Genomic DNA, 17,028 nt, shown 5'->3' on the forward strand with positions numbered 1-17,028 from the left:
CATTGTTCTCTGCTGTTCTCTTTGAAGAGGCAAACACCAAGTAACCACAACAAAATGATCTCTCAAGCACCGTTTACATGGAGACCGGGAACGACAACAATTGGGTGAGTCCTTCAGTGAACACCTGGAGACACTCTCGGGCAGATCATGGGACGACGGCATCGCTTATTTGACTCATTCCTATACTTTTAACCCAACAAACCATCACACATGGAGATGTTAAAGCCGTCAACTTTTCTTTGTAAATGTTTCTACCCAGGAAGACATTATTTCACCCACCATGAAGTCTTCTGGAAACACATTCCTCCGAAGCAGCAAAAGCGGTAAGGTTTTCAGGACATACAACAATGGGTGTGCCTCCAATAATATCTCATTCCTTTCTTAATTATCCACAGTTATTTTTAAAATCAGATAGCCTGTTAAATTAGTTTCAGTGCCTATCTCAACCAAAATAACGCAACTTCCGTAAACAAAAACAATAATAAGTCTGAATCGCTTACCTTTGATATGCCTGAGGAGAGGCGGGAGGTGTACTGAACACGTGTGGGTGTGGGTGATAAGGTGTCTTTTTCAAAGCCTGAATTAGATTTTGTCTATACTCTGGGTCTATGCACCACAATGACCCTTTCCCAATACTCTGCAAAGAAAATTAAAACATAAAAGTGATTAATATGGAAACATTCAGTATTTTGCAGTAAGTAGATGTATCGTTATTATCATGGTTACTTGTTTTTAAAAACTTCTCACTTATTTGTTAACTGTTAACAGCCTTAAATATTGTATATTATACTCTGACAATAGAACACCATAAAATGCACTTCAGCCTTACTCGTATTAAGTTTGACAGAGAAAATAAACATGTTATTACGAGGTGATGCTGTACAATGATATTGTAATTTTCATATCCCAACGACCAAAAGACTTAGATTCCTTTATTATTGTTCAGTGTCAACTCTGAAAAACATGTATTCTCTTCCAAAAATGAGTTTTAAATTTGTCGGATTTCAAATGTTGAAAGAAAAAGAGAGCTGAGACACCCTCAAAACTCTGTCTGCGCTTTAAAAATTTGAGAGTTAATGTTTTGAAACCATATTACATTGGTACCACTTTACAAAAACAGAAAAGTAATCCACTTGTTTTTTCCTACTTACTCACAAAAGAATGACATTTAAGCTTCAAACAGAATTCTCTAATTACCTTCCCCAAGAAACAAAAGAACTCAGGCGGCAGTGGTAAACCTAAGCCAGAATCCACTATTTATTTTTTGGATTCCTCAGTTCACAGCACTCTGCTCCAGGCCTAAAGGAGTGGAATCGCTAGAAGCCAAACTTTAAAATGCAAATTTTCTAAGACTGGTTCCAAGGAAAGAGGGAGCCCAGCTCTGAGGCCTACTTTCGGTTGGAGACTTTTGGTCTGCGGACAGCACTTTCTAGAAAAAAAGGGAAGTCCTTCCTCTGAGGCCCCCGGGGAACTGGCAGCAGGCTGGCAGGTAGTCACTGCTGGGACTGCATGCTCTCAAGTGACCGAATGTACCCAAGCTGTTTGATAAGGTCATCTGTAAATATTTACAGATTTGGAGAGAAAAGAAGTCAAATTACACAAACCCGCGCCCACCCCATGCTTCCAGCCAGCAGCTCTCTTATTTTCAGATCTATTGTGCTGCAGGAAGATTTAGAAAGCAAACAAGAAAATTGTTTAACTACTATAGGGGGGAAAGTCCAAGAAAATCCCTTAGAAGAAGAACTAAAAATAAGTTATTCCTAAAATCTTTAAAGCTACTTTAAAAAATTTGTATTTCAGTCATCAGTTCACCAAATAGTTTACTTACAAACTTATTCACAGAACCCATTAAAATTCTTGACTGTCAACAACACCAGCAAACAGTGAAACTGGAATTGACTCTTTCTGGTGCACTGAGACAGAGAATTGCTCAAAGCCAAGGTCAGGGGCTGCAGCCTCTGATTCCCGCCCCCCTCAATCACCCACCCCCAGGCACAGGCCTGACCCCAAACCCAGGTCCCAGTCAGGCCGACCTGCCTAAGCTAAATGCTTAAGTTCCTAGTTTAATTATTGGGATGTTTAAAGGCACGGAGGAGTTCAACTTTGGAACATCCAACATCCTGACGCGGCCTTTCCTTTCACGCATGCATTTTCAAGCCTAGAATAGTTCAGAGGGACTGAGGAGACTTCCCAGGTAAGGGAGGCAGGCCACCTAATAATCTGCTCTGGACCCTCTGTTCTTTCCTTTGGAAAAGAGCTATGCAGCACACTTTTTAGAAAAAAGCCAGAGCTAAGGGATGGAGAGGTATGGGGGAGGAGGGGACAGACCAGTAACTACCAAATTTGGCTAACGTAAAACAAACCAAAAAAGCCCACAAAAGCTGGTAAACTCCACAGCAGTGGGGTCCTGGCCTGACTCCATCAAAGGCTCCCTGTGGACAGAGCCCTGTGCGGGGGTGGGGAGGGGTGGGGGGGAACCTGCCTTTCTGATGCACTGGAACACAAGGCCGCAAACCAGCCTCCTGGAGGGCCAGAGCCCATATGTAACCCAAACATTTCTGCAAAGAGATTATCTTAGTTCTGGGAACCTAATGGCCTTTGTTTTGATCAAGGTGGCTTTCAGGGTGGGGCTGTTTAATCTTATAGGGAATAAAATACGACAAAGAAATGAAGGACAACTGACCCTCTAAAAGAAGTAACAATAAGCCAAGAATGCAGTTTCTCCTAATCCTGACCTAAGCATCTTGTTTATTACACTGCCCTACTATTTACAAAGTACATGGAAAAACACCACAACCACAGGAGTAGGGATAGGGGTGGGGAAGAATTTCACAAGGTAACTGATCCAGGAGGGAGAGGCAGGTGGAGTTATACTAAGAACTAAGAATGAGAGTTCTGGAACCAAACCGGTTTCCTGTGTGGCCCTGGGCAAATCACAGTCCCACAAAAAGTCTTGGCTTCCTAGCTGGTAAAATGAAGACCCCATTAGAGCTTGTGAGGCCCAGCGATGGCATGCTGGAAAACACCTAGAACCCTCGCAGTGCCTCCAGGTACTCAATAAATGGTGGGCGATGTCATGAACATCATTCTGACGGAAGAAATCGAGCAAAGCTGGCTGTACAAGTCTTTCATTCAATCAAATCTGATTTTCCCAAAGCCGTCCATCATAAAGGAAGTCCCAACTCCCATCAGTGGCAGTGGGAGGGGCCTCCAGGCTGATGTGGCAAGTGAGGAGTAAAGTGACAGTCTACGCACGTGTGCTGTTGGTCCTGGCTTAGCAAATTCACCGTGAAGAGCTTTTCTACTTTCTAAGATGCCCCCTTTATTTCCATCACTCTCCCGCCATGTGCCTTCTAAGCACCCCTTACCCCATGCACTCCCTACGGAACTTCTCCCTTCTCAGGAAACTGTGACTCACGACAACCTAGCTGCTAGGAGTTTTCTTTTGCCCAGGTCTTCGCACAGTGATCGTCAAGCCCAGGTTTAATTCCACACTTGGTCAGCACACATTCCCAATATTCACTCACTGCAGACATCGCCCGGGCTTTGGATCACAATGGTTCCCACCTTGATCAGTCCTTCACTTTCCAGCGAGAGGTCAAGAAGCGCTGATAGGTTTTCACAGATAAGACACTAATTTCAGTATCTTGTACTTAGAATTTCCAAAAGGAAAAAAATTTTAAAAAGCATCTTCAAGACACACTCATGGGGACTCTGTGAATCCCTCTCACCCATCCAATGATTTCACAGCAGAGGGTGCTGGGCAGGACTTGGGAGGAACATGGAAGAGGCTGGCGCTTCATCTGATTTGCATGCATTCTCCCCAGTTTCACGTAGCAGTTCAGAAGAGTAAAAAGACTGACTTAAAAATTTTAATGGAAATATGCAGAGAGAAGGCTCAAGTTTCTTGGGCCCGGAAAAACCACATTTAATGCTCCTAAAAAGAGGAGAGAAGGATGCAATTTGATTATAGTTGTGTAATAAATTTGAGAATTGGAGCTTTTATCTCCATCTCATCTGAAGAATATGGATTTTTTTTGTTTTACCATAATAACTGTGACGGCCATGCACTGCACCATTAAATGTTAAGGAATTCAAAATAATAAGGGAAGAAAGATCTTCATTCCTAGACACATTTTCATGTGTGTATATATATACACACACACACACATACACATGTATATACCTATATATACAAACACACACATATATACATTTTTGTGTGTGTGTGTGTGAGTGAGGAAGATATGCCCTGTGCTAACATCCGTTGCCAATCTTCCTCTTTTTTTGCTTGAGGAAGAGTGTCGCTGAGCTAACATCTGTGCCAATCTTCCTCTACTTTGTTTGTGGGACACCTCCACAGCATGGCTGGTGAGTGGACTAGGTCCACACCTGGGATGTGAACCCGCGAATCCCAGGCCACTGAAGCAGACCGCGCAGAACTTTAACCACTCGGCCATGGGGTCAGCCCCCACGTGTATATTTTTTAAGATGACACATACATACATATATATATATGTCTGTGTGTAAAGACAAAAATGTGTCTGGGAATGAAGATCTTTCATACACACACACATACACACACAGTTATCTATAAATAGTTTGAGAAAATTAATGTGAAAAGTAGAGAGAAAAAAAAAGAGTAAAAAGTTATGGACAAGGCCAAGTTTTTTTTTTTAAATTAAAAAGCCCTTGGAAAATAAGAGATAATTTCCTGTTAGCAATAAAAAATATCAACACACAAGAGGAAAAAAAGACAAGAGCCTATATTATAGAAAGAACTGGTTACTGAGAACGGTTAAAAAAAGAGAGAGATAAGAATAACAACTAAATTGACTCTTAAATCTAACTTTTAAAGATAACATTTTTTCCTGAGTGGTCTACACCTGGGGCCATCTCCGGCAGCTCACAATCTCTCCCACAGCCCACAGCTCTCTGGACCTGCAGAGCAGTACTTGTCAGTCGGCCTTACAACGGGTCTTCATGTTGGGTCTCTTCCCTAGGTTGTGAGTTCCTGAAAACAAGTACCATATTTTAAACATTATGTTCAGAGGCCAGCCCCATGGCTGAGTGGTTAAGTCGGCACGCTCCGCTTCGGCGGCCCAGGGTTTCACCGGTTCGGATCCCGGGCGCGGACATGGCGCCACTCCTCAGGCCATGTTGAGGCAGCATCCCACATAGCAGAGCCAGAAGGATCTACAACTAGAATATACAACTATGTACTGGGGGGCTTTGGGGAGAAGAAGAAAAGAAAAAAACAGATTGGCAACAGATGTTAGCTCAGGTGCCAATCTTTGAAAGAAAAAAAAAAACGTTACTTTCAAACTGTGGGCTACGATACATTAACGGGTTGTGAAATCAATGTAATGGGTCACAATCAGCATTGTTTTAATGGAACAAAATAGGACCAAACAGAATAGACTAGAATAGAAAATATCTGTAGTAAAGTAATATTTTGTGTATGTGTGGATAAATGCATGTAGGTGCATACTGGATCACAAGGTAACACACACTTCTTACCAGGAACCTGGTCAAAAAAGTATGGCAAACACTGGCCTTGGACAACGGTTTCCCTTTGTTTCCTTTTCACCACTTTTGAGGGATAAAGCCCACTTCCAGCAGTAATGCAAGACTCTCAACACAACCCCAATGCAGGCGAGGGGCTGTGCTTGGGAAGGGGGATAATGAGGCAGGACCTGTATCAAAATGGAGCAGGGAGGCGAATGTGAAATGATCCCTCCTCTTGATGTTTCTGAGATGCCATTTCTGAGGGTGTTTCCAGCACCCCCCACCCTCGTCCATTCCCTCCCTCCATATGGTACCCACTACATGCCACGCACCACGAGAGATACATTAGAGAATACAGAACAATGCAAAAGGAGACTGCTCTCTTGCAGCTCGGATTCTAGACGGAGGAGAAGACAGTAAGCAAGTAAAGAAATAAATAAGCAAGATCAGGACAGACTGGAATGCCTACTGTGAAGGAAATAAAGAGAGTGATGAGTTAAAAGAGAGGAATTTGCTGCTGTGTGAAGAATAAATGGGTCGGAAGCAGCAAGAGGACCCGCAGAGTTCTGTTATGAGCTGAGGCCGCAGTCCAGGCCCGAGGTGACCAGGTGGCAGCAGCAGTGGAGATGGAGAAAGGAGGACAGCTTCAGGATGTATTCTGGAGAACCAATTAGACCTGCTGATGGATGAGAAGTGGCAGGTAAAGAAAAGAGAAAAATAATGGCTTGGTTTGAGCAACTAACTAGGTCAAAGATTGGGAGAGGGGGGAAAATCTAGTGCTGGTTTGAACGTATGAGCTTTGAGATGTTTATGTATTAAGAACTCCTGATTAAGGGACTTGAAAGAACTCGCTGGACATATAGCCACCTCTCTTCCCTCTGCTGTACCCTCACTGACCTCAACCTTTACAGCAAAAGCTCACGAATGTAGAAGGTAGATCTGAGGTGGTCTGGCTTTAGAGGTTTAACATCAACTGATTCTTTTACAGCAGGGGTTGGTAAACTTTTTCTTAAGGGTCAGAGTAAATATTTTAGTCTTTGCAGGCCACAAGGGCTCTGTTGCAATTACTCAACTCTGCCATTGTGGAACGAAAGCAACCACAGACATAAACGAATAGATGTGACTGTGCCTCCATGATAGTTTATTTCCAAAAACATAGTTCAACGTTCACTGCCCCGCGCCCTACAGCTCCTACACTTGAACCCAGGGTTCGGGCTCAAAGCTCCTGTAGTTTTGGGAACCTAAAACCAGGTAAGGGGTCTTCAGGAGCTAAGAGTGTTGGCCTGGGTCCTCTGAGATTGGGGAAGGGGTGCTGATGATGCCTCAAAGCAGGAAAAGGGGGACACCTGAGGGGATGGGGGAGGACGAGGAACAGACACAGCCTTGGATGCGGAGGCCCATCAGAAGTAAGAATCCATATTATTTGTTGAGCTGCGCCTTCCATCACTGCCTTCTGAGATCACTGTGTACGCGCAGCTCACGCTCCCTCTCTGGATCTCAGTTTCCTCATCTATAAATCAGGTGGTCGGACTAAATCATCCCATAGGCTCATGACTCCATGCTCTGAGAATGTGTTACTACAGATTAATCGGTACACATGGGCCTTCATTTTTCCCTGTCCTTCTCAGCTTCCCCACACCGCCATTTTCCCATCTGGGCCAGTACCATTCATCAGTAAAGTCAGTGAGAAGCACATTACTGAGTTTTCAAAGGGAAGCCCTTAGTCGGTTGGCATGAACACTGGAGTCAGACAGCCTCCAGCCTTATTTCAGTGACCTTGGGCAAGTTACTTAAATGCTCTGAGCTTTGGTTCCCTTACCTATAAAATGGGAGTGGTTAAATGATACCTGTTTCACAGGATCATTGTCAGGATATAAGATAACACTGTGCTTGCCACATAGTGAAGCTCAAAAAATACTGCTCTCATTATCATGATGGTAAAAATATCAAATAGCCAGCTTTCTTGACATTGAGCCCCAAAACACACAGCCCTGCTCTGATGGTGCAGGTACTTGTCAAATTGTGAAATGATGCAAATTTCATCTACAAAAATAATCGCACACGGCTGTTTGATTTCCATTGTCTGATGATTCTCTTCCTTGGTCCCAAAGAACCATTTTGTATCACACGCTCTAAGATGGAGGTAGAAATGGAAGGATCAAAATAGAACAAAGCAAAGACCTGGCCAATGGAGTGATGCCAGGAGGGATAAGGGACTTTGAGGAAGCCACTCACTTTAGTCACTTCGTGAACTGAGGCCCCCTGGGTGCCAGGACCCTGTGGCAGTCCAGGGCTTCCCAAGATAAGCTTAAGACATGGAACATCTTTCTTTGAGGTGGAAAGGCCCTGCCCTGACAGCACCCTGGGACAGGGTGGGTGAAGAACGGACTTAGAGAACAAAGCTGAGGTGGGCAGAGTCGGGATGGACAGAAGGAGCCGGCTTTGCATAAGGGAAGGGTTCCCCAGCAAGGAGGGCTGGGCCTCCAGGGCCACTGTCTGTTCTTGCCGGGATCCATGGACTCATGGTGGGAACTGGAACTGATAAGGTCCACTCACTATGTACCAAAAGACACCTGTAGCCTTATAGACAGGGGGCGCCCAGAGTTGACCCAATGGTTGAGTACCATTCTACTCAACATATGGAAAGTGTCTTGTCCTGTGTTTCTGCTCCAACCACACAGGAGTGTTCTCTCTTCCCGTCGCTGCTGGCTCCTCCTCTACTCTGGGCCTAGCTCCTGCTCAGGTTCCTCAGGGCCAAGCTGGCCTAAAGGAGGAAGAGAGGGAGGGAAGGAAGGAGGGATGTGGGCTGGAGGAGGAGGAGGATGGGGGGCAGGGGGAGGGGAGGTATGGGGGGCTTGAAGAGGGGTGGGATGTGGGGCTAGGGGAGAGATGGGGGCTCGGGGAGGAGCAGGAGGGGGGGCTAGAGAAGAGATGGAGGCTGGGGAGGAGCAGACAGGTGCTGATTCTCTCAGAGCTACAGGTTCCCCCATTCCCACAAAACTCATCCTCAGGCACCAGACAAGGCCAGAATCCAGACTTCAGTGCGTCACAAACCCATTCAAACTTTCATGGGGCTAACGAAAGGACGCCCCTTGGGTCTCATTTTAAAGCAGGTCATTTAACAACACCTGTAACCATGACACATCATGACACAAAGGGAGGGTCCATTCTTTACAGCGTAGAACGTCCAGAGGAAGACAAACAGTAACAACTATAAAAGACTGCATAAGCTTGCCAAAGGGCTATAGGACAACAGAGGAGGAAAAGATGAGCCCTGAAGGGGCGGACGGTGTTAGAACCGTACAGGTGTGCACGCACACACACACACACACACACACCTGTGGGCGCACACACACTCTTAGGTCAGCTCCTCCTGTGGACCCATTCAATGCCCACACCCCTGCTCAGGGCAGCCCCTCCCACCCCCAGCTGGGCCCACCCAGCTAGAACACGCAGCCTCTGAGACTGTGTTCTCATCACACCTCCTCTGACTTTCCCACCAAACCCCCTGTACAGAGTCTCACTCCCTTAGGTTCATGCTCTCTGGGCCCTTCAACAGGGTGAGAGGCAAATACTGCAAACTGACTCATGCAGTGTGCCCATGAGAGGGGCCAGAAGCAATGCCAGGGCTTTCCCAGGGAGCATTCCAGCAGGCATCCCCACAGGAGGCTCCAAAGCAAGGGATCGATCAACCTTGTCTACACTGCAACCCTGCTGGGTTCCCAGGAATAAACCACTTGTCCTCTCAGACTCGCAGTTTCTTCCCCTTTATTTTACACTATCTCCCAGTCATGTTGGGCTTAAATAAGGTAATATATAGAATGTTCCTAACCCCATACGCAGCATGCAAAAGGCAATTACTTTAATTCTCCTCTCTGCCAAAGGAAGTCCCAGAAGTTAGATGATACTGGAAAACCACAGAACAGAGAAGAGTTGTTCTAACAAATGACCATGACGTCATACCACAATATAATGCTGAGCAAGTGAGCAATTCCTAAAGGCCCTTTTTGTTCTAAAATCCTGTAATTTATAATCTAAAGACATCGGGGGGATTTTTAAATTTTAAAAGTATTAAGAAAGTGATCTGAGGGACCACCCAAGTACAGAAAGAGGGAAGAAGAGAGAGAGAGAGAACAAAACTGACCACCAAGAATTTTTTTCTAGATACATCACTGTTCACTTCCCATCACAAAATAGACAATTCTTCCAGAAGAAAGATTTGAAAAAAGAAGTCATGTCAGACATTTGGATTTCCCTCTTTGCAGTGTTTTAAATGTCCCACTTTGCTCTCTAATAGTCGTTTGTTTATTTTTTCCAAAAGCAGGAGGGATGGAAAAGTGAAATTACACCCCTGGTCCAGATGAGAATTTCTCTCCCAAGACCCTGGCTGCATTCTTGGCGGGGGGGGGGGGGGGAGGCCTGCAGGGCCAGCCCCAATGCCTTGAGGACCACCCCAGCTTGTTGGCATCAGGAGCTGGATACAGAGCCCCCGATAATCACAGCCACTGAATATGTCAAACTCACTCACAACATGTCCTCTGAATATCAGATACGGAAATCGCCTCCACTCCCGCCATCATCTTGCTGTTATTTCACAGATGTGTTCTAAAAGCTATGAAGATGGAAATCATGATTAACGTGTCACCTGCAGGATATTCAGATACATGAGCTCTGTGATGATTTTAAGGTCCATGGCTCCTCCAGAAGCACACCTCGACTCTCCCTGAGCACCCTCTCCCTTGCTGAGCGTCTGCGGATACGGGGACAAGGGAATGCAGGTGGGGCACCTGGGGAAGGAACTGTTTTAAGCAGGTGGTAAACGCTTCAATTACAGTGGAGAAACTGGACAGGTTGTGTGTGTGTGTGTGTGTGTGTGCGCGTGTGCACACAGGTATGTGTTTTAATCAGTGCAGGAAGAATCAACAATTTCCTTGTATTAACACTAAATAAAACCAAAATAGCCCTTGCAAGATTGGCCTAACACCAAATTGCTCTCTAGGAGAACCCTGGCGTCGTGAAGTTGGTGGGGGGGGGGTGGGGGGGTGGGGGGGGTGGGAATCGGGAATGCAGACTCGTTTATCAACAGAGTTACCAGGGCTTTCACTTTGCAGGAATCGCCCCTCAGTCACTCACTGTTTGATGTGGCCCCGTTTCTTCTCCTTCCCTCCACTCCCCATCAATGTGATTTCCATGGGGCAAAGGCCAAAGGGAGGGCAGATGTGAAGCATGTCAACTCAAGAAGGCTGGCAGAGCTAGTGAGCACTTGTTTGGGTTGAATTGATTTGTTTTTTTGTACTCTCCAGACTATTGTTTTTCAACTGCCAAAGGGAGTCAAAAGCCAGTGCACTAACAACAATTAATAACAAAACATCCAAAATATATTTACTTATAAATACCACCAAACTCTACAGGAGCTCACACACACATACACACGTGCACACACCCTCATACTCCAAATCAGAAGGCCAAAGAACTGGCATCTTCGTTTTGCTTATTTTTATTGTTCTTATGAGGAAGATTAGCCCTGAGCTAACATCTGTTGCCAATTTTCCTCTTTTTTTTCCCCAAAGCCCCAGTACATGGTCGTATATCCTAGTCATAAGTCCTTCTAGTTCTTCTATGTGGGATGCTGCCACAGCACAGCTTGATGAACAGCGCGTAGGTCCGCGCCCAGGATCCGAACTGCAGAACTCCAGGCTGTCGAAGCGGAGCACATGAACTTAACCACTATGCCACCGGGCCAGCCTCAGAACTGGCATCTTTAAAATCACTTTCTATCCAACTAAATCTTGGGATTCTCCCAAATTAGTTTCCCCAATCTGTCCTTTGAGGGCTCTTAGTAAATAAGGGTTAACTATTCTCACCCACCTGAAACCACACAGTATCACCTACACAGGCTGAGAAAGATAATAGACATAGAGAAGTTTACAAAAATTTCAAACACTCACAAAACACACAAGAAGTACAAGAAGCTGGTCATTTTTATATACTTCTAATACCAGTCATGCTATACCCATTCAGAGAGTGGAACTACGACTCAGATGAATTCAAGGTATTGTGTGGCATCAAACCATACACTCACTCACATACACACACATACATACATACACACACACACAGAGGATAAGTGAATATGTAAATAAATTCTATGTGACCATTTAACTGCTAATAACTTTATTACAGAAACAAAGACATGCACATTTTAAAAGTTTTGACACATGATATGAAACAGGAATGAATAATGATGTGATAAAGTTGTCCAGAGTACTGGATATATTCCTTTTTTTCAAATTTTTAAATAACACTTGCTTCTATCACACCCACAATGTTAAAGTTGAAATTGCATAAGCAAACTACAAAGAGGATACATGGCAGAATGAAAGACATATAGTAAATGGCCTTGTTCATGCTTTTTTTTAGTTTAAAAGGCAAACTGAGGGCTAGCCCCAGTGACCTAGTGGTTAAGTGTAGCACACTCTGCTTTGGTGGCCCAGGTTCAGTTCCCAGGGGCAGACCTACGCCACTCATTTGTCAGCAACTGTGCTGTGGTGGCAGCTCACATCCAAAAGGAAGAAGACTGACAGTGGATGTTAGCTCAGGGCCAATCTTCCTCGGGGGAAAAAAAAGGCATATTAAGTCAATAGGCTAGGAGCTACAAGGGGAGATAAAATTCACCATTCATTACATTGCCAGAAATAAGAACCCAGTTACTTTAAAAGTTCAAGATCCAGTAAAGATCTATAAACATACTGTACTAAGTGGAGAGGGGAAAACCTGACAGCCAGCTCTAGCTCTGGACTGAACTTGCCCCTTCCCAGTACCTCTATTTTCTTTAAAGTGATTCAAAAGCCATAAATGATAATTAACGCAATAATGTTTTATGGAGGGCAATAAAGGCATGCGTGGGTCTGAAAAACAAGAGACGCCCTTGGTTGGATTACAACTGGCCCACCTAGTGCCACTTTATCTTCTGGTTGTCAGTAGTTACTCATCTATTTTTAAATGTTCCAATGTGATCTTATCTAATTGGTACATATAATTTGATCGCCTTATTTCCATAACTAAAAGTTGCTGAAGGTACCTGCCCAGGTAAAAGTTACAGTTACAGGGCATGTGTACTAGGCTGGAGCTTAACAGTTATGGCCTTTTAATTAAAAAAAAAATCATAAAGACCCTCTCTCTCAGTATAACACGCACACAGGGTTCTTGGTTGGCTGCTTTGTTTTCTAAGGAGTGGCCATCAGCCATGGGACCAACCAGTTACCCACTCTCCCTGGTGGTCCACAATGGGCCTCTGCTGGGAGCTCCTGCGTGGGGAATCCAGCTTTTTGCCACAGCATCTTGCTACAACCAACTCGGCCCACTCTGAGGGAGAAATTGCCTTTGCAGTGCCCCGAAATTATAGCATAAGCATTCTGAAGGCAAAGGAGAGCCTTTCAACAAACAGTGTCTGAGCACAGCCTGGATCCTTGATGCTGGGGTATCTGCCACGAAGATAAACCTAAAACCACCCCTGACCCAAGTGGGAGACGTGGCAATGACCGACAGCATTGTAAATGTTATGGATCCCTTTTAAATTCTTGCGGGTGCTAAACAAGATACAGACAGAGCCCACGGGGGCAGAGGGCGTGGGTGGACTTGCTAGGGGAGAGGGGGCGGGTTAGGAAAAACTGCAGGAAGAAGTGGCTGATCCAGAACAGTCTACCCTAAAAGACTAGCTGACCTGGACCCTGGGACCCACATGGAAACCTCAGCGGTCCAAGGCTGCCAGGGCACGCAACGTCTGAATCTTCCCTTCCTGCCCTCACACTGAGCCTCCCTGAGGCCTAGTTCAGAGTAACTGAAAGGCAAATTACACTGGTCCTCAATCTCATCATCCTACCTTCCTCGCAAATCGTGTTCCGTGAGGTCCCGCAGAAGAAGGGAGCTGCCACCCTTAGTATTTTCCTATCTATCCCACAGATGGCGACTCTTGGGGATGACAGGATGAGTGTCACCTGGAAACGTCAGTGTCAGAAGTGAGCAGAGGTCACTATGCCAATTCACCTGTGCTACAAGCACAGTGACCTAGAAGATCATTATAGGGTCACCTGGGATGGCACACCTGTTTCCCAACACTTAGCTCACCTGAGAACTGACTGCAACCTGAGGTGCAGACAGCAAAGAACAGTCCTCCAGAAGGTGAACCAGAAGCTCATCAGGTTGATGAATAACTGACAATTACGCAAGGTGACATGATCATAAACAAGAGGACTATCTGCCAAGGGTTATGAGTTACCTGATTACGAGGCATAGGGGAAAAATCTCCGGCTTAACAAACACTTTACACAGTGCATTTGATCTGATAGCGTAAAAGGACTCTCTGACCATTTCATTAGTCCTGAACTGCATCTCAGTAAGGACTCCTGCAGCCTGTATTCTGATCTCCACACGGGAGAGGGGAGGCGCAGGAAACCAGGTACCGCTGCCCAGGAACACACCAGGATATGGACCAACCACGCTCTCAGACCATGCTTCGACGATTAATTAAGGTTTCCAGAAACAGCCAGCCCTTGGTTATCCATGGAAATTTTAGACACAAGAAATTTTGACTCACTCCCTATATTGCTGAGTCACCTGGCCTAAACGTGAGTCCAACCTGGAACTCAGGGTACACACAAATATTTTAGTAGGAATGGTAGTGGCAGCAGTAACACCAATAATCATCGACAGTGAGAAGGGACCATGCGCCAAGCACTATCCTAAGCATTTAACGTGCATTATTTCATTTAATTCTCCCAAGAAATCTAGAAGGTAAGTAGTATCACGACCCTACAGATAAGGAAGTTAAGGTTCAAGCAAGTTAACTAACTTGCTGAAGGTCAAATGCAAATGGTTTGCTTCTGGAACCTGTAAACCTCAGCACCAAAATGGAGAGTGTGCATACAAATGTTCTCTGATACACACACACATATGCTTCATACACATTATCTTTAATCATTCATGTCAGATGAAAAAGTCAAGTTATTATTATTATGACTTTCTATTTATGTTCCTGGCACATGGGCATTGCAGACAAAACACCTTTCCATTTGTCTAGCAAATTTCAAAGGGCGCTCAACTATCTCAGGTGGCCCTAAACAACCTGATGAAGGAATCTGAGAAGTTTAAGTCCATTTATCGCCAAGAAAACAGGCTCCGAAGAGAGAGAGGCTTGCCCTAGATCATGATCAGCAAGAAGCCGAAGCCGGATTCAAGCCTCAGTCTCCTGTGCTGCCTCCCTCTTTCCACCAAACCAGGTTGCTTCCGTGAGAAAATCCAGCCTGCTGGAAATGTTTTCAAATCTACATGTATGGGTCAGAGGGCTCCAACACCTGCGTAAAAGGCTGTACCAAGATAAACAGAATCGCACAAAGTGGGCAACTTGTCTATGCAGCTGCCACTGCTTACACCCTCCCTCCCCAGGTGGGACCCAAGTCTCTGAATTCACCCGGCAGGAAGGAGATTCCAAAAATCATGTGCTACTTTAGAGAAACCTTTAAAGGGAATGAGGGAAAGAAAGGGCTTTGGTTTGACGGACATGGTCTAAAATGGCTGACAGAAAGCTCAACTCCAATATCATTCTGCTGGAATTATCCACACTGCATTTGTTTGGCAAAACAAACACAGCCCTAAATTACACTGAACTCCTGGGGTAGGGTCTCCAGGATCTATGTGGTCCACACATCACAGTGAGGACGTGATTTACATTTCTGATAAGTTACATCCTTGTAAGTGCATGTTGAGTACTTCTACGTGCATATATAAGAGACTGCTATTAATCTTTTAAGACAACAGAAAGAAGCGTTGCACTTTGGGTCTCCCAACTGTGCAGCTGTTCCCCACAACAGTGCATCCATTTCAGTAGCACTTTCTTCCCCCACGCGGAAGCCCTAAGGACAATTTACAGCTAGCGGGGCACCCTTGCTTGGTAAACTTACTCTGACCACTTAGGCTGCGGTGAATCCGCATGGCAGGCCCCAGGCATCACCCAGCAGAGAGGCTCTTCACAAATACCCGACGGCTTGTGAAGATGCCCACCGCTCAGAGACGCCAGCAGTCTTCTGCATCCCAGAGGCGGCCACGCAAGGAAGGGGGTCTCTTCTTGGGAGAGCGCTCCTCTGATTGTGTACCACCTTCCAGCAATGGGAAAGTAATGATCAAATGCTTGCAAATGAAGACTCTCAGAACCTAGCTGAAATGAGTCTGGGGTTCTGTTTAGGTGTTTTAAAGTAAAGAAAGATCCTTTGATATTAAAAAACCTCCCCTAGCACTCCACCTGCCCACCAGGAGCCCCACTCCTCTCTGGTATTTGCCAGGACTAAGCATATAAAAGCACTAGGTATTCAGGGCACATGGGAACCACTGCATCGGTTGTTGGTCCTCCCCATTCTGTAGCATGTGAGTGTGCTGGTATACTCCATCTGCCCCAGAGAGCCACTCCCTACCCTCCTCCACTCTCCTCCCAGTCCTAGGAGACTAACATTTGTGGATGCCTTGACAGGCTCCCTTGCCCACTGACTTCCAGTCTGGTTCCACCAAAGGGAGACACTGGTGAGAGAAGTGAGGGTGGGAGGGGACTGAGGGCAGGGTATACATTCCCCTGGCTCCCTCCAGCGAGCTACATCCTGCTACCAAAGGCCATGCCCCTTTGTGGGCCATAACCTCAGCTACTCTCTCCTCTCCTTCACCCCCTCAGACCTGGGGTGAGGAAAGTTCCCTGGTGTAGCCAGACATCGCCCCTACCCAGGGGTGGTACGCCATCCTTGCAGGGTTCCTGGATCCCTGCCCACTGCTATAAACTGGCTCTTTATTAAACGCTCCTCAGTTACTTCAGTTTGAATGTGCCATCTGTCTCCTGCCAGGACAGTGACTGACAAAATAACAACTGAATAGATTGCCCTAAAATTTTACTCTTGGAATCTACATACTACAATATGTGCATAATTCCCTTGCAATTTCTCCAAGTCAGAGAGGATAGCGCTCAGGCAGGAGGAAAAATGCCACCAATACTTCCATAATAATTTACTATACCTTGAAAGGGCCGAATTCATCTTCTTAAAAAGTGAAGTAAGCTTTCAAACATGAAAACTCGATTACAGTATTAGAAAAGTATGTTGTTACTAAAAATATTCTCCGTAGAATTCCTCTATAAGTGCATCATCAATGATTATTATTATGTTTCAGTCACTTTGTGCATAAAAATTGCAAATAGGACAACAGCGTCAGTGAAGTTTCCAGTTTTAGAACAGCCAGTTGGAAACTACGTCTCACCAAGAACACTTCACAGAGTAGATAATAAAAACATGGTATGAATTTGATTATTATAACAATAATGTTGAATCAAAATTCCTAGGAATTTAAGACCTAACAGTCAACCTGATCCTCAAGACCACTGGTATTTTGTACTAGGTCAGGGTGACCTTCAGAAAACTAAAACATAAACCAAAGTTTCAAATCTAAAAACTATGAGCTGTCTCATATTGGGCATAGAGCGGGTAA

At 45.2% G+C, this 17,028-nt stretch overlaps 1 protein-coding gene and 1 long non-coding RNA gene across 17 annotated transcripts in view; one reads left to right on the forward strand and one right to left on the reverse strand.

Moving 5' to 3' along the window:
- Nucleotides 1-17,028, reverse strand: part of FOXN3 (forkhead box N3) — a 391,151-nt gene that overhangs the window by 174,284 nt on the left and 199,839 nt on the right. For all 15 annotated transcript variants that reach the window (XM_008519089.2, XM_070593705.1, XM_070593703.1 and 12 more), the window contains one exon: nt 501-637. In XM_008519089.2, coding sequence (XP_008517311.1) covers nt 501-637 — 137 coding nt within the window. The remainder of the gene's footprint in view (nt 1-500; nt 638-17,028) is intronic.
- On the forward strand, nt 109-16,357 carry LOC139079347 (uncharacterized). Of its 2 annotated transcripts, XR_011532917.1 has the most exons (4): nt 116-323; nt 5,898-6,208; nt 10,107-10,286; nt 13,471-16,357. It is a non-coding gene; the product is annotated as an uncharacterized lncRNA (long non-coding RNA). The 2 variants fall into 2 exon arrangements; XR_011532916.1 differs by lacking the exon at nt 13,471-16,357 and having other exon boundaries at nt 109-323; nt 10,107-10,478.

Source organism: Equus przewalskii, chromosome 25 (genome assembly GCF_037783145.1).
Source record: "Equus przewalskii isolate Varuska chromosome 25, EquPr2, whole genome shotgun sequence".
NCBI classification, from domain to species: Eukaryota; Metazoa; Chordata; class Mammalia; order Perissodactyla; family Equidae; genus Equus; species Equus przewalskii.